The sequence below is a fragment of the Megalopta genalis genome, chromosome 12 (assembly GCF_051020955.1).
Source record: "Megalopta genalis isolate 19385.01 chromosome 12, iyMegGena1_principal, whole genome shotgun sequence".
In the NCBI taxonomy this organism is placed as follows: Eukaryota; Metazoa; Arthropoda; class Insecta; order Hymenoptera; family Halictidae; genus Megalopta; species Megalopta genalis.
Window position 1 is genome coordinate 5900212 of NC_135024.1, and position 22055 is coordinate 5922266.

The 22055-nt window shown below is 43.9% G+C and overlaps 1 protein-coding gene across 1 annotated transcript in view; it reads left to right on the forward strand.

The window, feature by feature from the left end:
- The window catches only part of LOC117217437 (cell adhesion molecule 3), a 56487-nt gene extending 34661 nt beyond the window's left edge, over positions 1-21826 (forward strand). Inside the window, exons 5-6 of the mRNA XM_033465037.2 lie at positions 1655-1964; positions 17906-21826. Of these exons, the coding sequence (XP_033320928.1) occupies positions 1655-1964; positions 17906-17988 (393 nt within the window). The 3' untranslated portion in view covers positions 17989-21826. The remainder of the gene's footprint in view (positions 1-1654; positions 1965-17905) is intronic.
- The last annotated feature ends 229 nt before the right edge of the window (positions 21827-22055 follow it).

Below are 22055 nucleotides of genomic sequence, written 5' to 3' on the forward strand. Positions count from 1 at the left end.
TCTGCGGGCCAAATATTGTTCCATCGGGACCCACGGAAATTCAGACATTAGCGGCGAAGTTTGTTGTCCTTTGTAAGGAAAACACTTTCTCGTGTATAGAGAACACACACACACACACACATATATTTACGTCGTCGCGAATTCGGCGTCGTTTCCTGCGCACCTTTGTCTCTTTATATTTCGAAGTTCCGCCGTCGCGCGGTTCAATTTACCACGACGACTGAATTTTCCCCGTCTACGTTCAGTTATTTAGAAAATTAGAGCGGACCGTGCGCGCGTTCGGCCGGCTGTCATGGCGGCGGATAAATTTGACACCGGTAAACGGTCCATTTTCATTAGTTTTTACATCTTTCTGCCGGCCGCGCTCGGTTTCCGTCGCGCGCGACGGGGCAATTGGAATTTTCGAGCCGGTCTAGGAAAAAAAAATCTTTCCGGCCCGTTAGAATTGTATTTCGGAACGTATCTCTGTTTGCCCGCCAATTTTTGTTTTGTTTTCTATCCCCATTCAACAAAGAGTTATAGCCGTCCCAGTTCGTAGGATCACCCTGTATAAATCCGTTTCGGAATTGCGAAACTGTGAACAAAAAAAAAAGAGCCGGTGACGCGTGCCATAAAAAAGACCGGGCGCGCGATAAAATTCTAATCGAATCAGCAATTAGCGGGGGATATTTCTTACCGGGCGTTCCCGCCGGCGTTTGTCACCGTCGAAAAAAAAGGGCAGCGCCGCGAATCGGCCGCGTTGCCACGCGCGCGGAGAAAAGATTCCTTAATTAATTGCGAATCACGTTTGCACTTTATCACGCCTATTCGAACATCGATCGTCCGGCATATTAATACCTGCGCGATCGCGGTGGAAACATGAAGTTTCTCACGGTTAACGAAACGGCCGAACGATTTCCGCGTTCGAACGAAATACAAACAATTAGAAACCCCGCGAAGTTTGTTGCATCGTTACACGATCACGCGCGGTCTCTTCTTCCATTAATTTCAACTCCGTCGGCTAGCCCCGCGCCAATCCCGGACGCGTTCAATCCAGCCAAATGAACAGCCCGATTTCTCTTCTAAGACCAATTGGTCGTTTCATAGCCGCTCGAATATCACCGGCTAAAATCTCCCCGGCAAATGACTCGACCGCGCGATCCCATCGATACCGAAGCACCGCCATTGAAAAAGCCATCGGGAAAAACCGTAATCTCGGCCGTGACGTTTAACGGCAAGACAGGGGGGTGCCGCCGCAAAGGGTTAAAGCAACAATCCTTAAACGTCGAACAAGCGAGATTAGCTGCGGGGCCGAGTTCCGGGCTTGGCGACCGGAAGGTCCGATTAATCGTGGAAATTTGTCCTTTAAAACGTCGCTGGTGGCGGCGGCGGCGGCGGCGGCGGCTTAATTCACCGAATTAATTAGCGGAATTAAGTCGCCGTCGGCGCAGGCCGTCCCTGTGGAAACGCGCGGAGCTGACGGTGTGTCGGCTTTGGCGGCAGCCGGGGAATTTTAACAGGCGTTCCGCGTGATCACCGGGATTCCGGCTCTTTAACCGATCTCTATCGCAATGCCCTGCCATGCTCCTCTCCGCCATGCTGCGCCACACGCTCTGCCACCCTCTGGCATGCTCTGCGGCGCCCCGATGTTGCTGTCGGCCCGGACCACGTGCAGCCGCCGAAGTTCTACGTCCGCACGTACAGCCCCCTCGACACCAACGAGTCCGAATGGCAGATCTCTCAGATCGGCCTTCAGTTCAGCGTTACGCACGACCACTTCAACGCCGAGGGCAAGCTGAGGGTCCGGTGCAGCGCGTCCATATACGACATCTACTGGCAGAGCACCGAGGTCAGCACCGAGGAGGACAGGCCCAGGGTGATACACTACGAGCCCGCGGCAACTATCGTCGGCAACAACTATGTGCAACCGCCCCCGAACTTCCAGACCGGACAGAAGAAGCCCGACGGACACGTTGGAGTGAAAGGTAACGAGAGCTTTTGTTTATTATATGCTCCGAGGGAGCCGCACAGGGACCCGCCGCGGTATTTGCCCGCCTACGGCGGTTTTAGATACTTGCCCACTCGACCTAACACACCCGCTCAACTGTCCTCGAGAGTCTCTTATGAGTTTGATCCTGTTTTCGGGCCCCTGCCGCGATCTTTCCGGCGTCTTCACCGTTTTATGTACACTTAGCTTCTGTAACTTCTTTTCGCGGAACCCGTAATCTTTTTCATCGCTTTCGAACATCTTTCACAGAGGCCTCGCAATCTTTTCGCAGGTCAGCAGGTTCTTATAGGTTCTGTAGCCTTTAGATGGACCGTGCTATTTCTGTATAGATCGTGCAGTCTTTTATGTATCTGCAGCACAGTCTTTGGCGTAGGCTGTATAACTTTTTAGGCTGCTTCTATCACTTTTCTGGCAAACAAACAACTTCTGTGCATACCGAGTGTACAACTTTTGTACGCTCAGAGATCTCATAGTGTTTAGATTTAGAAGACAGAATTTCGATCAGGATGTATAATTTTTTAGTTCCGCTTCTCCCCATTTTTTGGAAACCCCAGAATTCTTGAGCATGTAGATTTTATACTGGTCTATAGGTATACAATACGGTCTTTAAATTAGGCTGTAATATATGGCAAAAATATAATAATAATAATAGGCTGTAATATATGATATTATATAATAAGATTTTATTACATGCTTTTATCAATTTTCTGGAGATCAGAAAATTTTCGTGCATGTAGATCTCACAGTCGTTAAGAATCACAGAATTGTCTGACAGATCTCAAAATTGGTCTGCGCGTTAAATCACTCTTTAACCCGAGAAAGATAACCTACGTCGCAGAGGCGCCTGCGAAGACTGTTGATTTTTGTTAATTTTTCATAGAGGTCTAGTGATTTAAGTTTAAAATTACTTAAAATATAAAAAAATATAATATAAATGCATTTTATTTTTACAATAATGCCAAACCTTTAAAATGACTAGATTAACTTAAATAAATATCCATTGTTAGTATAAAATTGACGCCTTAGAAAAGCATGCGCCTCTGAAGCGTATGGCTATCTTTTACGTACGTTGTCATATGGTTATCTTTCTAGGGTTAAAGAATGATTCGAATTAGCAATGTATTTACAACATACGAAATCTGCGCATACTATAGTTTGCAAAAACTCTTAATACATTTGCTTTTACTTCGGAGATTCTCATCGCACGCGAATTGGAAAAGAACAGGTCCTAAAGATCAGGTCCCGGCACAGTCTCGCCGGACTGTCGTTCAAACGTCAGACGAAAGGTCCCGCAAGCAACTTTGCCGTTGTTTACGTGTAAATGAATAATTACTGGTCAGTCGTCGATATCGAACAGTTAAAGCGCAAGTGTGCGTCCGTTCTAAACACATTCACCCGACAAAATTCCGCTGGTTCGATCGGCCGGTCCTAAGGTTCGTTCTCATATTCATATCGGCAAATTGAGTTATTTGCATTGCCGTTCGCGCGTTGGTTAATTGATTTAATAAACCGCCGTACCCGCGACAAGGATAGTAAAGCGTCCCGCGTCCAGTTTATAGGACGGTATAAAACTATAATTCCGGCCGACGGAGCAGCCCGAGCGAGCGCGTTAACACCGAAGAAATCTATTTCGTTAAGGATTCACCGCACCTGGAGCACCGCTCGGACTGCATTAGCATCCAAACAGGAAATTTTAGACTCCGAGAAAATTATACCATACTCCGTCGGGTAACCAATTATAAACTTTCTTGTGGAACTATCCGACGTGGAAGTGGCTCGGCCCGGCGACCGTTCGCTGATCTTTCCTCCTGTTCCCGGACACGGTTCATATAAATTTCACGAATGCCCGACTACTTGGTTCGCCGGTTATGTTCTGATAAACTTGCTGCGTCCAACGTTTGGTTTCGCTAACCGAAACATCCGCGCAGGAAAATACCGGCGACGAACGCCGTCGTTTCTTTGCTCGCGAACGATCGTGCGCCCGGTCGATTAATTTATTAATACCGGCCCGGATTGCGCCCGAATGAAAAAGTCCGCGCGACGACGTCGCCGGAGAAGAATGGCAAATGTTACCGGTCGTTCTCTCCGGTGCTCCGTTTTCCGGAGGAGCGGACGTTGAATTCCGAAGGAACAGGCGGCTTCCTCGCCGCCAGTTATTTTCATTGGAAATCACAACCCTATAACGCGGGAATAACGCGGGCGGCATCGCTCGGCAACATACCGTGCCGCGTACGCCATATTTGTCAAACAAGATGTCGAGATAATTGTTCCATTTGAAACATATTGACGTCAGTTCGGAACACCATAGCTCACTGGCCCACCTAATGATCCCGTTATTGGACGCTGTGTACATTATCATGACGCTGTCATTGGATGCGGCATGCTCGAAGAAAACATCCGAATTTTGCGACATTTACTCGGCGAAGCGCTGAATTCCTCAACGCGCGTTCCTCTGTTAATTGAATAACTGATTGATCGAAATTGTTACACAAATCTGGCCTTACAACGTTTTGCCGCAGACAAGGACTTATTTGTGAGTTTTATATCTCTTTTGAAATAATTCGCATCGATCGGTAGTATAAAACAATCGAACAAAAATTGTCCATTTTTGTGGAGAATCTGAGCGCGAATTAGGATGAAATTACTGCGCTATGCTCGAAGAAAACATCGGAATTTTGCGACATTTGTTCGGCGAAGCGCCGAATTCCTCAACGCGCGTTCCTCTGTTAATTAAATAACTGACCGATTATACGAAATTGTTACACAAATCTGACCTTACAACGTCTTGCAACAGACAAGGACTTATTCGTGAGTTTTATATCTCTTTTGAAATAATTCACATCGATCGGTAGTATAAAATATAAGGTAGCATAAAATAATCGAAGAAAAATTGTCCATTTTTGTGGAAAATCTGAGCGCGAATTAAGGTGAAATTACTATACACTTGATAGTTATAAATTTTTACCTCTCCCCGTTTGGATGCCGTGAATCTTTAAAGTTCTTTCTGGATATAAAATGCGCCCCTTAAAAATGAACGAAGTAACAAACTAGCATGCTTTATGCAGCTACTTTTGAGGGGCGCATTAAAACCGAAGGATTTTCACGTAACGGTCAAAGGATGCTCGTATTAAAGTCGACAGAATTTTCATAGCGATTTCAATATCACAGACGGAGTTTCGATGATCGGCGTCGAAGTACAGTAATGTCTCCCTAACTGACGCCTCAGATTGTGCACAAAAATGGACAATTCGGGAAGAGGAGATACCATTATTCTATACCATTATTTCTATACTATTATTTTTAGGAGATACCATTATTTCTATAAAAATGAACCGCAAGGATCGAATAATCGTCTCTCTTCTCCCTAAATTGTCCATTTTTCTAGACAATCTGTGCGCCAATTAGAGAGACATCACTGTATTTTCAAGAAGACCCAGTAGATTCTGTGCCGCGTTCGTGGAACAAGGGCGGTGTCACAGGGGTTGACGCGCCGGGTAAAAGCCGTCGCGCGTTTCGCTTCTTCGCTAAGCAGATCTGTCGGCGCGATCGCGAATCTGGCGGCGGCGGCATGGTCGGCTGGTCGGTTGGTCGAGAATTCCGCTTGTTTGTCCATCTCGCGGTTCAGATAATCTGCCCGGCCGAATTATCCTGGTTAACGTCAAATAGCTCGGTACACCATCAAATAATTCGTTTCACGCCAGATAATCCGAGGCTGCGGCAAGGATAATTCCCGACGCATTCCAGGATTATTTGTTGCGGCTTCGGATTATTTCGCGTCAAGTGAGCCGCGCTTTAGCGCCCGCGGAATCGAGGCTTCGCGCGGGCCGAAAACAACGTGGTCGGGCTGCAACAACTGGCAACAACAACGACGACGACGATGTCCACGGCTGCGACAGCGACGGCGACAGCGACAACGAGAACCGTGACGTCACACGCGAGCGACAATTCTGCCAGCACTTGGAGCGGCGGGAATGCGACACCGACGGCGACGTGGGCAACAGGAAATAAAACTAAATAAATCCGACATATGAATAAAAATAGATAGACGGAGAGAACGAAGAGAGATAAAGAGAAAGAGAGTGAGCGGGGGGGGGGGAGAGGACGGGAGGAGGGAGAGAACGCCGGTATCGGTTTCATCGGCGCGCACGGGTTATATAATAACACGCCGGTCACAATTCAATCGAAGTCGTATCATCGGCGCAAAAAAGCCACGATTGAATTCGCCGATCGCAGCTTGCAAAAACTTCGTTTCGTTATTTGAGTTAGCTGTTTGCTTCGTTATAGACTGCCTCCTAGTTTCCATTTCGACGGCGAACCCTCTTTCAGCTCGCCCGACCCCCTTTTCAATCCCTACGCCGCGCGCCGCGATGCCCGGCTCTGTCTGCCTTTCGTTGCCTGGTTCTTTCAGCTCGTCCCGGTACAAGTAACTTATCTGATAAATGAAATATTCGTTCGCCGGATCGGGAACAATCGTTTTGCGGATCGGAGCACCGGCCTTTGCGCGACGGCCACCGTACCGATCTGCAAATTAATTCTTTAGAAAACCCGTATCAGCTGTGTCCGCGGATCCAGCGACGCCCAGGGATTGCTAGATCCGAACGAACAATAAAAAGTAATTAGTAATCGAACGAAGCTGCTGCTGCTGCTGCGGCGACGCACGGTGTGCCGTCGTGTACCGAAAAGCCGGATATAAGTCCACATTTTTGCGGGTTTCGTGACTTTTCCCGATCGCTTTTCTCATTTTTCGGAGACCCATGCGAATGCTCCACTGTTTTCAAGCTTTCGCGGATTCTACAGTGTGTTTCGTTCTAGAATTTCTTCGAATGCTTCCGTCCGTTCCTCGGACAATGATATCGCGATCCTCCGAATTTGATCGTGGAAGCCACAATTTCAAAAATGTTCGTCTCTCTTTCCTTATTTATCAAATTTGTTCTCGCCGATGTTGCCGGAGAATTTCGCGGTTCTACGTTTAGCAGGTCGCATCGTTCGATCATAACGTCGACAATAGCGAGAGGATGACTGTTGATATTTGAAATACAAAATGCTGTATTATTTACGGACTAATTATCGAAATCAGATGTTCCATTTGCAACCGTCCGGCTTAAATACTGTAGCTCCTCTCTGCTCGAATACCTTTTGACCATCTCTCGACGAAAGTCTTCCTAGAATTCGATAATTTCACCCGGGAGGTTGACCCATGGGTCATTCAAAATGGAGAGGCTAACTACAAGGGATATTTCAAAGACAAACTTTCTCTGTTACATTAAACGTCCGCCAATTTCCAGGACGGGAGAAAGAAACTTGGAACCTCGTCGACTTTGACGATCAATATCTCAGCATCCAATCAATATACCTGCAATATTCAAGGAGCATTTGATGCAGTGACGTGTGTGCAACAATTTCGCTGCAACGGGTAGAACGCTGCGTGCGGTAGAACTTCATTTATATAAAGCTGTCGGGTGACAAGCGAGTTCACATAATCCGACGGTTCACATAATATGAGTCCGTCTGTCTTCCACCGCAGGCCAAGATTATTCGTTCATTTAACAGGATTTCACGTTCATGCGAGAGAATTCAGCCCCCCAAGATAGAGTTCGGTTAACCGGGCGCTGTAAAAATTTAGTCCATATAAATGGGCTTTCACTGTACTTCGAAAATTGAATTCTGGCCAGCTTTTCGAGAAAGGGCAGTCACTGTGCGACGCCTGTCTAAAAATACAGGGCTCGGCTATCAATACTGATGACGACGTGAAATAACAACGACCACTAAATTCCTGCCTATTTCGCTCGAGCGAACGGCAGACGCGCCGCGTCCTTCGGTGCTAATTTTTAATTCGCCAATCTGGCGTCTTGATTTCTTTCTCAGCATTCCCTCGATCGATATCTGCATTAGTATCGTCGCCCGTTGATTCGTTCGACAGAATTATCACGATCTATTTTCTTCATTAGGATCATTTCGACGAATGCATCGTTAGCAGTACCTCGGTCGATTTTTTTTCATTAAAATCGTCTCAATCTATTTCTTCATTACGATCGCCTCGATCGATTTCATCACTGCACAATCATCTCGAGTGAATTTTTCGTTAGAATCGTCTCGATGAATGCTTTATTAGAATCGCCTTAATCGAATTCGTTATTGAAATTGTCTGAATCAATTTTTCTATTGGAATTTCTACGTTAGAGAATTGTCCAGATGAATTTCTACATTAGAATTGTCTCGATCGGCGTCTTCGTTAGAATCGTCTAGATCGATTTCTTTATCAGAATCCTCTCGATCGATTTCATCGTTAGAATTGTCTAGATTAATTTCTTCATTAAAATCGTGTGATTCGATTTCTTTGTTAGAATTGTCTAGATCAATGTCTTCATTAGAATCGTCTCAACCAACTTATTCATTAGTATTGTCTCCATCAATATCTTCATTAGAATCGTCTCAACCAACTTATTCATTAGTATTGTCTCCATCAATATCTTCATTAGTATCGTCTCAACCAACTTATTCATTAGAAATGTCAACATCAATATCTTCATTAGAATCGTCTCAACCAACTTATTCATTAGAAATGTCAACATCAATATCTTCATTAGAATCGTCTCAACCAACTTATTCATTAGAAATGTCAACATCAATATCTTCATTAGAATCGTCTCAACCAACTTATTCATTAGAAATGTCAACATCAATATCTTCATTAGAATCGTCTCAACCAACTTATTCATTAGAAATGTCAACATCAATATCTTCATTAGAATCGTCTCAACCAACTTATTCATTAGAAATGTCAACATCAATATCTTCATTAGAATCGTCTCAACCAACTTATTCATTAGAGAAATGTCTCCATCAATATCTTCATTAGAATCGTCTCAACCAACTTATTCATTAGTATTGTCTCCATCAATATCTTCATTAGAATTGTCTCAACCAACTTATTCATTAGAAATGTCAACATCAATATCTTCATTAGAATCGTCTCAACCAACTTATTCATTAGAAATGTCAACATCAATATCTTCATTAGAATCGTCTCAACCAACTTATTCATTAGAGAAATGTCTCCATCAATATCTTCATTAGAATCGTCTCAACCAACTTATTCATTAGTATTGTCTCCATCAATATCTTCATTAGAATTGTCTCAACCAACTTATTCATTAGAAATGTCAACATCAATATCTTCATTAGAATCGTCTCAACCAACTTATTCATTAGAAATGTCAACATCAATATCTTCATTAGAATCGTCTCAACCAACTTATTCATTAGAGAAATGTCTCCATCAATATCTTCATTAGAATCGTCTCAACCAACTTATTCATTAGTATTGTCTCCATCAATATCTTCATTAGAATTGTCTCAACCAACTTATTCATTAGAAATGTCAACATCAATATCTTCATTAGAATCGTCTCAACCAACTTATTCATTAGAAATGTCAACATCAATATCTTCATTAGAATCGTCTCAACCAACTTATTCATTAGAGAAATGTCTCCATCAATATCTTCATTAGAATCGTCTCAACCAACTTATTCATTAGAGAAATGTCTCAATCAATATCTTCATTAGAATCGTCTCAACCAACTTATTCATTAGAGAAATGTCAATATCAATATCTTCATTAGAATCGTCTCAACCAACTTATTCATAAGAGAATTGTCAACATCAATATCTTCATTAGAATAGTCTCAACCAACTTATTCATTAGAGAATTGTCAACATCAATATCTTCATTAGAACAGTCTCAAACAACTTATTCATTAGAATTGTCTAGATCAACGTCTTCGTTCGATTTATCTCGATCGATTACCCTATTAGAACCGTCCCAATCGGCATCTTCATTGCAATTGTCCGAACAAATTTCTTCATTGAATTTTCTCGATCGATCACTTCGTTAGAATCGTCTCGATCGATTTCTGCATTAGAATCGACTCGATAAATCACTTCGTTAGTATCATCGTCCATATCAATCTCTCCGTTCGAATCGTCCCGACGAATTTCGTTCGCGGCAGATCGAAAGTACCGCAGATTCGATTGGCTTCTTCGAAGCTGCGGGCGTTACCCTCGCTCCGCGTCGCCGATGTTAATTATATTATTGTTCCCCCAAAGAGCGTTGAACAAGAAGAACAACGGAGCCGCCCCGCAGGCAAAATATTTACCGTGCGCCCCTATCGTTGTTCCAGCCCCGAGCTCCTACAAAATTTACTTAATTCAAGTTAACCAGAGATAAACGCGCATTGTAAAACCAGGACAGAGGAGCGGCGGGGCGATTAACGGGGTTATAATTAGGCCTCATTTACAGGAGAGCGGGTCGGCCGTGTCACGGACACGGTTCACTCATCCGCGGTTCGTTCAAACGTTATTCGAGGCCCCGGTGCGTGACTGGAGCAAGTCGCGTTAATTCATTTGAAGAGCATTGAATAATATTTGATCGGTCTGTGACTGTACTGAGCGGGAGAGAGAGAGAGAGTGAGAGAGAGAGAGAGAGAGAGAAATAGAGGGAGACGGATAGACGGAGAGAGAAAGAGAGTGAGAGGGAGACTCTGCCAGCGTAAATCAAGTCGCGGTGGGCGTGGGTGGGGGACATCCGGGGGTCGGGGTGAGTTAATTATCGGGTCGTGCGTGACAAAGTCACGGTAATCCTATTGAAAGCCCGAAAATTATTTCTCGCTGTCGTTATTTATCGCTCTTGTCGTCGAAACGGTCGGTAATAAAAAAAAAAAATAGAGACTGAGAGACAGAGCACCGGCGGGGGCTGGGGAACAAAGAGGAATAATTTTTGTTCACCTGCGCGCACCGGTCGTCGAAGGAGGAATGGGGGTTGGGGGGGGGGGGAGAAGAGATCCGTCATCCATCAGCGCTCGAAAGGCGCAATCGAAATTCTATGACCTACATCCGGCGACGGCGGCGGCGGCGGCGACGGCAGCGACGGTGACTATTAAAGCGTAAGCGTTCTCTCTCAATTTGAATTTTTTCGGTTATTATGTTCGGATAACGCGGTTTTATTACTTCCAATTTCTGCGCCACCCTCGACGCCATCGCGTCCCAGCATCTAGGGTAGCGGGGTCGGTCACTGCGTGATAGCCAATTACTGTGCCTTTAGTTTATTTTCAAGCATAGTTGACTTCATGCTTATCGAATAAGACATGCTCGATCTTTCTTTATCTAAGTCCAATTAATTATTTATTTCTTAAAATTAAACATGTAAGAGACGGAAGTTCTTAGACAAGACAGTGATTATTGATTCGAATTCTTGTTTTTAGTGGCAATTTCAGTAGTTCGTTTACTGTGCACCTATTTTTCGTTCGATGCGTTAGTTACTGCGTCGCTTACCACAGAATAGACCTACATAACCTCAAATCGCGTCTGTAATATTTTTAACGAGTAGAAATGTAAATATGAAATTTTATCTTTTTTACAGACTATAAAATTGATTAAACCACGTTAAATGTTAAAATTTATTCTGCACAGTTATTGGGGCTCGGTATTCAAGAAGGGGGCACAGTTAACTGCGGCAATGTAATTGATCTCTGTACACCGTAGGTACACAGCAACTGGTTTCAGAACTGCTTTTTTGTTCTTTCTCTTAATATTCAAAGAAGATTTGATATTTGTTTCACGGGAAAATTAATGTCCACGAAAGGAACACTGAAATTTAACCTTTTGGTTCATAAGAAATATCAATTAAATTGTTCAAGTTGTTTTTAATTGTGAAAACTCCCGAAGACTGCCAACAGGGCACAGTAATTAGCTCGCCCACCCTACAGAGTTATATTAGCGGTGGAAAATGGCGGGAATTAATTCTGAAACTTCCGGCCGACCATCGACCCCTTGTACCACCACAAGGAGCTCCTCCAGCGCGAGGTGAGCCCGCGTTTCCGACGGCTGGCACATTGTCCTCTGGAGAACCGACACAAAGCGTCGCCTGGCAGTTTTATCTGCCAGTCCGACTCGAATTATTCACAGCGAAATTCCGAAGAATCCGAAACGAGCCGCCGCCGCCGCCGCCGCGCCGCGCACCGCTCAATTTGCCCGGGAACGTGCGCGAAATTCAAGAAAAAACTTCTCCGCCCGCGGTATCTAATTAATGGTGTTAGTCGACTGCGGATCTTTGTGCTGAATCGAAATTCGCTGCACCTGCTGCAAGAAACAGCAGGCATACGGAATTGTATATCGACGTTCTTAAATTCTTTTTAACACGCTGAATGCTGGACGAATTTCAAACGTTTACGTGAGGAGTCAATCGTGGGCTTTACGCTTTTTTGTGGGAAAAATAAGTTCCCGAAGGGAGATTCGAAGACTTTCAGAGTAGGTCAAAAGTTATCGCGGGAGGAATGACATTTGTCAATTTATCGCAGAAGATTTTTAATTTTTATAAACATTCGCCGTCCCCGCATAATTATTCATTTCATTTAGTTTGGCGTTAAATTCATTTTATTCAGTTGGTGTTATTAGTAGGCTGAGAGAGAATCTTCGAGCATTCGTACTGTGTGCAAGTTCGTAAAATATATACGAACATTGACGCTCGAACATTTATGTTCGCCGCACAAAATTTCCTGGTTGACATCAGAAACTTTTGTCTTCTTCAGTTTGGTCACATGCCACGATTCGACGGTCACGTATCTAGTATCTACACGTACCTTGTCGCTCCACGGTTTTTCTTACCTGACTCACACCCGAACAGACCATTTTGTGTTGTCTTCCGGGAATTCGCGTCGCGTCCGCATCACACGCTTGACCGACACCGTCGACCCTTAGCATCGACGTAGCAATAAATTACCGAGGCGTAGGACCAGCACAGGGAAATTTACAGTAATCCAAAATTTGGCAATTTCGGGAGAAATTACTGTAGTCCGATCGAGAACGATCAAGGTAGATCAGAAAGTGATTCAACCAGGAATAGTTTCTCGAGTTGCTATCATAGCCCACAAAAATGGATAAGCGAAATGCAGAGCGAATTTAAGCGAATTTAAAAATAACTATTACATTGCTTTAAATTTGCTAAAATTGTGAAAAGATGAAATACATTTTCGATTAATCCCTTTATTTTTATTGTTCGACAACGTTCCCTTTAACGTTTAAAATGATTTCGAAATGGAATTTTAATGGAAATATACGTTCGAATCGAGCGAAATTTGACGAATCTGACACGATATCACAGCGCAAACGGTTAACTCTTGTTCCGTGCAATCGACGAGCAAAATTTCTATTTAACGTCAAGATCCGCAGTCTGGTAATACACGTGTAACTCACAAAGGCCTGAATTATGTCCTCGTTTTTGGGCAAATTGGCGACCGGGCGCCATTGAGCCGTCACCCACGGAGAAAGCTAATTAATGCGGCTCAAAGACGCGCCGCAGGAATCGTAAAACCCATAGATTCGCAGGCTCGGAGGCGCTCGGTATCCCGCGTACCGAGACCGGCATTCATTCGGGATGCAATTCCGAGAGATGTTAGGCCCTCATTGATCGAATTAGATCCTGCTCGATAAGTATTGATGGATTGCGCCGGCCTAGCTCGGCCAGATAGATCATACTAGATGCTAGATAAGTGCTGACAGATTAGGATGAAATCTGTTACACACTGATAGCAGTTGCTGGACAATGATAGATCCCGCCGAACGCGTACGTTATTTCCATAGTGCTATGATCTAGATTAGACGGATTCGTCTAAGCGCGGTACAATTCTGACAAATTCTACGACACGTATGTTTCGAGTATATATTTACGGACTCCAAAGATAACTTCCCCCCAAAAAGGAGAAGCCTTATAAATTCGTTTGAGAGTCTGCCCGGGTTCTGATTCGTCCGGATAAGTTCTGAAGTAGACGCTGATAGATTCGACAAAAAAGGCCGGCCGAGACTGCGATAGATTTTTATCGACGCGTTTCAGACAGTGTTTCCCGAGCGTAAATAGAACGTGATGTATTAAGAATGATTCTTCCCGCGGCCCGGACAGATACAGAGAGATCGTGATAGATTACGATCGGCGCTATCCTGCGTTGAATATTAGATAAAAAACGCTTTCTGGGAACAGCGAAGGATGGTTTATAGGCGGCGATCAATAACGAGCGACTGCGATACAAATTTCAACGGATTCCGGAGAATAAAGACGAACGAGATTCTGTTAAAGTTTCACGGGTCCTCGCGCAGGCATCGCGCACATAAACAGGATGTCTCTTAACGGAGGGTTCGTTTCGCGTCGCCGGGACGACTCGCGCCGGTGTCAGGGCCTTTTTACTGGCGTCGACCAGCGCGCGGCCACTCGGCGAAGGTCCGGGAAGTAGTAAACCGGCTGAAAGCTGCGCCCTTCGGGGACCATGAGCTCTATAAACCGGGATGATCAAATATTTCGACGAATGAACTAGAGTGACAGCGGGAGAAAGTGCCCGGGATATCTCGGGCCCGTGCGGTTCTACGACGTGAGCTTCACGTTGCAGATGTTTGTGAATTATTCCGTCTAAGGACGAGCACCGACTTCCGGTCGCGTGCAGAGCCGTCCTCCAGGACGCCCGCGTTCCGTCCGCGTTCCGCCCGCGCCCCTGGCCCACAATGAAACCATTTCAAGACCGTACCGAGACGTGAAAAATATAAACCGTACCGCCGCGCCGCGTTCGACTCCAAGTGCACACTTTGCCTGCGAACGTCAACCCGCCGTGAATATTCAAGCCGTCGCAGCATGATTTTCGTCCTGAATTATGAATGACGCCGGCTGATCTATCCAGCCACTGACAGAATTTCGTCGCCCGGCCACGCCTTCAGGATCATTCTTTCAACACGGTTTTCTCGTTATCTATACAATGTTACCTGGCATTCTCTTCTTCCACGCAAGGCGTTTCTTATTTTGGTTTTCTCTTCGGTGTTCTTTACTCGTTTTGGATATTTATGGAATCGACGAGGAATCGAGGAAATTAAACGAAATTGGTAGCGTCGATTTAACGTTAAATATTTTTACCTAAAATTGAACGCTAAATAATTTAACGCTGGTAATAGTTGTTTAGACGTCTCGGAATTTTTGTTATAGTTCGTGTTGGAGTCGTGAAATTTATTCGATCATTTTCTATGAAAGTGTTTTTTATAATTAGAGCAACTTTCGAACAAAAAGATGCGAAATCGGTGATTTTGACCGGCTTGGTAGGTTTTTTGTTAATGTCGTAAAACTTGGCAATATGAATTAATGATTAGTAATAATTAATATAGTTAATATATAATATTTATATTTATATAATATAATTAATTATTAGTCGCATGTCCTAGTCGTTGATTTTTGAACCAATAATTTTTTAATTATACTGCAGTTCTTTATGAAAAATAAAGATTACGGAATGTCTTTCTTCTTCTAATGATTTTAACAAGTTTCCTTAAATTCTTCTGATGTCTTCGCGATTTTGTGTTTCACTAACCCACTTTTTTCCCATAAATGCATAAAATTCGCGGTCTATTAATAACTTACGTTTCGTGCATCGATAGTGACACAATTATATTGCATGATCGTACGTAAGAAAAACTTTGATACTCCTCGACTGTTCTAATTCAGCGTTTTCTCAATTCTGATTCGCAAATTTTGCCATAAGAAACATAAGTAAGGATAACGAAGTTTAAAAATTATGAGTCGAATTAACAGCAACAACAAAAAATGGAAAGTCATTAGAAGACAATACTGAACAGAGATAACGAGTGGGTTCATCAGTCTCGGCTGATGCTGGAGAAAGATTCGCGTGAATTTTCCCGAATCTACTATCCACGTTAATGTTACTACATTTATTCTACTAATAAGCATAGGGAAATTTCAACATATTATTTATTACGTTATCATCCTGGGTTGTTCTGCATAGTATTGAGTTAACATTTCAGGTATTTAGAAAACTAGTATTAAATGTTTCACGTCAACTTTCAGCTGACTAACGTTGGACCAACAACAGCAGTCGCCATATTTATGCGTTTGTTTATTAATAAGATTACACGTGTACGTAGTAAGGTGTGCATACAGTTTTATGCATAATTCTGCCTTGAAGCCTGCGCTACAATGGAAATTCTACAACAGGTCAAAATGACCCTACATTCGTCTGCTACGTCCGTCCCAGACCATCCACCTTCCGAGGGTTAATGGGCTCGTGAAACCAATATAATTACGTTTAATTACTTCGCAACACGCGTCTCTGGCTAGATACAAATTATAATATGTGCACTCGTTTCCATCAAGCGTTATTAGAAGCACGGAAAATATGGTGTTACGCGCGGCGAAGAAATATAATGGTAGCATTGATAATATTCTAAAAACGTAGCGCAACCACCAAATGCGAAAGACCGTGATAAAGTAAAAGCGAACGTCATAGCAACGAAATTTTCTTGAATTTTCTGCATCGAAGCACGCTTCGGCGAACGGGCTTTTGAGAAAAAATTATTATTAACGGCATTGACAATTTTATCATTTGAAATTTTGAGAATGCACCTGCTACCTGAAACGCTCTTTCGCCCAAAAAATTCGCGCGGTTCTTTGTCGGATGAAATAAAAGTCGTACATTGTCAAGAACCGCACGAATTTTTTGACAAAGCTAATATTAAAAAAATTTAACGTGTCTCACAATAACAAATTAACCTACATACCACGGTTAATTCCCTGGGTTTCTGCGAAATCTCTACATCGCGCGACTCGCGATTAAGATTAAATTTTTGTTCGAATCATATGAAATCAGCGCGTAACAAATTGTAAGCAAATACACGTTGAAATAAGACTTTTGATATCGCTGATTTCGACGCGTTCGAATATGTCAGAAATATTTACGAAAATGTCTTAAACAATAGTAGTACGATGTCGAAGGAGAAACATAATGATTTACTCGATCATGCTACGATCATATTACGTTCTACAGGGTGTCCCAAAAATGTCTCGCAACCCGAAAGTGGCGGGTTCCTCAGGTCATTCGAAGCAATTTTTTCTTTTACAAAAATTTTCTCCGAGGCACCATTAACGAGATATTAACGAAGAACAGTGACCAATGAGAGGCGAGCTCAGCTGGCGCGAGGCGACCGAGCCAATGAGCGGAACTGGGCTTCGCGCGCTGGTTGGCTGGGCCGCCTCGCGTCAGCCGCACTCGATTCTTATTGGTCACTGTTTTTCGTTACTAACTCGTTAACGGTGCCTCGGAGAAAATTTTTGTAAAGGAAGAAGTTGCTTCAAATGATCTGAGGAACCCGCCATTTCCGGATTGCGAGACATTTTTGGGACATCCTGTATAAACGTCAGTAACCGTACATTCTTACATCTGTGTTTTCCCAGGTTTGTATAAAATCGTCGACAATCATTTCACGGAGAATGTCCAAATCAACACCATTCGGCCGACATTGATTTCCCCGACAACATTAAGTAACCGACATGGCGAAAAATCACCGGCAATGTTATTCATCGCGCTCGTTTCACCGACATTGACTTTAGGTTTATCTGCCACCGACGCCCATTCAGCACGATTGGCGGGCAAACATAAAATCGATGTAGGTGAAACGAGGGCCGATGAAAACATTGTCTGTAATTTCACCGCGTCGGTTGTTTAATATTGTCGGCGAAATCAATGTCGGCCGAGCGGTGTAACGTTAGAACGTCGTCGGTGAAACGATTTGTCGGCGAAACGATTCGATAGAAGCCCCGTTTTTCCTGTCGCAGTTAATCCGAGATCGATGATCCAGTAACCTGGAAAGCACCAGCGACGATAAACAATGTTATGAATTCTCTTAATAAATAAATCCGTCCTATACGATGATCTACGGAGCTCTTCGGTCGTTCTAGGGTTAGCGGGCGAAGTAGTCGAGGCTCGCAGAAATTGTACGAGCGAGTGCTCTAGAGTGCATCGTTGAACGTGCAGCCTTTTGTACACGTTTATCCACGAGAACCCGGTGATAATGGTGACGCGTTGACTGTTTCAGTTCTCGGCTCGTCGGCGACGGAACCGAGCGGGCCGTTGGTGCGGCTGGTCCTCGGCATGTTTCTTCTGATCGTCATTCGTTAACCACGCTGCATTCAAGTACCGCGCGCTTTGGAGCTGTTTATATAAATCGACGTGCTTGTAAAGGGAGTCGCGGGCCGCTTTGTGCGACGTCTCCGCGGCCAACGGGATCCACGACGATCGTCCGCCGGCGGCGACGGTTGACTGTTGACGGTCGACAAGCGTATCGCGGCCAAGTCAGTCGAGTCAGTGAAGTCAGTGAAGTCGGTGGTGAAGTCCTCCGGACCGGAGCGAGGGGGGGCCGCCTCTGGAACGCTGGAAAGCGGAAACAATAAGCTGGCGAGGCGGCGCGGCGGAATGTCCGCGGGGGTGGGATGAAAACGGTGTCCGAGGGAGAGAACAAAAGAGGGCCGGGCGAGGAGTAAGAAAGAAGGGCGCGGAGGATCGGTCGCGGATGAATCGCGGCCCGGTCCATTCTCGGCCTTAAATCGCCCGATCAACGAACAACCGGCAAGGTATTTGTGGAAGGAGCGGCTCGATGAATCGAGGGGGTTTACCGAGAAGAACATCACGAAGAGTATTTTATTAAACTACCATACACAGAACACCGATACATATGTACACACTGCCAGAAAGAAAACACGTACTTGCTTCCTTTCGGCGAGGTCATTGGTTTTTCGCAACGTGTAGGTAACGCGCGTAGTACGTTCACGCCGCATCGTGTCGCAGGATAAAAAAAATTACCGATTGAAGAACAAAAAAGAAAGAGTGAGAGGGAGAGCGAGAGCGAGAGCGAGAGAGAGAGAGAGAGCGAAAGCGAGAGAACGAGCGAGTGTGAGAGAGAGAGAGAGCGCGCGCGAGCAAGAGGACACAAAAGCGTAAGAGAAGATGAAAAGAAATAGTTTTTTTTCGTACTTTTATAACACTCGGAAAAAACGACTAACGTAGCGTGGAATACGTGCATCTATGTATAAATATATACATATATATATATATACTATACTATACTGTATGTGTATAATCTGTCGCTCTTTGTCTATCTTTCCATCTCTCGTTGTCCGATTAATTCGCAGCAGCCCGGAATTAAATGTCGACGAAGCGTGACGGCCGGAGTGCACGCGCATTCGCAGCCGCTGAGAGAAAGACAGAGAGAGAGAAGGAGAGGACGTACCTGAAACGCGGTTCTCCGTTTGTCGCGCTCCGCTTCGTCGCGTTTGTATATTCTTCAGTGGATCGCCGGCGACGAAAATCGGCGACGAAAATCGGCGGCGAAAATCGGCGAGTGTTCTCGAGCAGGATTCCCGAGCACGCGGAACGTCGCCGGAAGCGAGGAGGATCGATCGCGGAGAGACCGGAAACCTTGGAGGAGAGCACGCTTGATGAACGCGGTCGGGCCCGTTCGACGCGGCATCGTTCGTTAACGGAATTTCGTTCCGCGGCGCGATCCTATCGCGGCTTATTAACCGCACGGTTTATTAAATTAATACATTCGCCCCGTTCTCGGGTCAAACGCGCTTCCTCCCCCAAACCGATACATTTGTCAGCCGCGTTTAACACGCCCCTCCTACGCCGCTGTCGGAACCCAACGAATAATAAAAGCCGATTTACCGTCGCGCGTTCTGGCCGACGATGTATCACGCTGGCCGCGACGCAACTTCCGCCTGATGCGCGCCGTTTCCGCTCCCAGGACCGTCGCCAGGTTTCGCCTCCTTGTTTTCGGGGGTTGGGCTATCTTTATGGTACGGCAGTGGATCACAGAGTTTTGGCAGTTGCGCGACACTAATTTTTAACTGGCTTTTGAAATTCGTTTTTATTGCGGTATATTCGAACGGAACGAATGCTACCAGGGTTTCTGGAGCGCGGAAGAGATGAATTAATGGTTGCTACGGTCAATTTTAATGATCCGCTTTCGGCTTCGTCGATTAAATGACTTTGATTTTGCTGGAATTTTGGGGGGGTTCTATGTTCGGTTCTTGTACTGTCAATCGATCATTTGATTCGAAAACGTCATGCTTAGGCTACGACGGGTCTTTATACAAAATAATAATTGTCCGTGCAATCGCAAGAAATGTAAATTACATGAAAATATCTTTTCTGTTTTAAATAAGGTGAAATTTTTAATAAGGACATTTTAATAAGGTGAAAGCAATGTAACAATGCCCTTAGATTGGCATTTTTAGTTTCGTGTTTGGCCTATTCGGTTCTTTTTGTCACAAATGCATAAAATCCGCAGCCTAGACGTACCAAATTTCAAACCATTTTTATTCTTGTGCGTAATGTTATCGTACTGCTGTAAAGAAGAACGTGAAAACTTCTTGTAGAAACTCCTGCATGTTTTCTCCTATTTTACATATTCACGGATGCCATGAATGCATAAAGATTAGTCTCAGCATTAGCATATAGCTGTCCTCAGGATCAGAATTTTATTTTTTCGAAAATAGACGACCGCGATTACATGTAGAAAATTTTTGTTAGAAATAAAAGTCCTTTCGTTTATTTATAAATCCCGCAGTACATAAAAGCATTACCCTTTGTGCTCCATTTTGTTTGGAAAATCTGTCAACGAAAAATCGTGCACACAGTGTACTCAAGCATGTGTATATATTATTCAGACACGATCTCATCATTATCAGAGTTGAGAATTGTTCGAATTGTTTCGAATATATATATATATATATATATATATATATATAAATATTTATCTAAAATAATTATTCGATCGAATTTCTTTCAATCAAATAATTTCGAATAAACGTTATTCATTATGCGAAATAGATTATTGCATCTATATCATTTCACGTAATGTTTTGCAACAGTTGAAAAGAAACGTTGATTGTAAAAATTAACATCGGAGAAATTAATGAATATTCAAGTCGATCATTTTCCGAATGAATTCCTGTGCAGATCATTTCTTATCCGAATGACAAATGACATTTTTATTCAAACGAATTTTTATTCGGACAAATTGTTATCTAAATAAATATTTGTTCGATTGGATGTTCACTCGATAACGTCGAACACAATTTTATTCGTTAATCCTTGCCTCTGATCCGTCATCCGAATAAAATTTAGCCCAACTCTGATGATCGTTTGGACAAGTTTGGTAGGAAGCCTGCCGTTTCCAAAATGATCCTCGAAAACACGGTGGATTTTCGAAACGTGGTGATATAGTCAATGTCCTCGAACGATGTTCTTCCTTTTCCGGGATTTTTGGAGGACGATGGAGCGCGCCGAGAACGGAACGGAATCGTGAAGGAACGACGGGATCGTGCGTTATGTATTATATATGTATATGTATATTCTGTATTTCGACAGGCAATGTGTGCTAGCATTAGTTACGAATTATCGTTAAGGATCGCAACGACTGAACATAATACTCTACATGATTTTCTAATTGTATTTTTGAAACTGTCATCGTTTCTACGTAGCGGGACGCGGCGAGCGTTCGTAGCGTCGCGTTTCATTCGCGATTAGCCAAAAACGAAAAAAAAGAAGAAAAAAAGAAAAACCGAAACGGGGATGAACGAGAAATATACGGAAACGTGAACGGAACGAGACGCGTGAGAGAGAAAGAGCGGTGTAACTGAGTATTTTGCGAACGGATGGGTGTGGTGCGTCTTCGGGTGTAAGAGACAAACAAACAAACAAAAACAGATATATATATATATATATTAAAAAAAAAGAAAAAAAAACAAACAAAAAAGAATACAGAAAAACAGTAATATGTGTAAAGTGTCAGAGGTATCTCGCATGTCCGCAGCCATAGTTTCTCGATTCTTTGTGTGAGACGGAACGCTAGTCAAGGTTTTGCCAATTTTTTGGGTATCGATGCTCATTATGTTCCTCAGCTTGTCACGATACGAAAGGATATTTATGATAATAATAACGATATGACCACAAACACAGCCTGTAGTTTTCTGCGACTCGTACGAGTCTCAATCTCACCCATCCCCCCCCCCCCTCCCTCCTCTCCCCCCATCCGTACACGAATATCCAGTTTCTTGTTTCGCGATTTTTTTTCGGTCCGGAACGCGGCGTTTAAAAACGAGAAATCGCGTGCGCGAAAAAAGTATTTCATCGCTTTGATTTTATTACTTTTGTCGAGTGATACGTGACGGTTCGAAATCCGT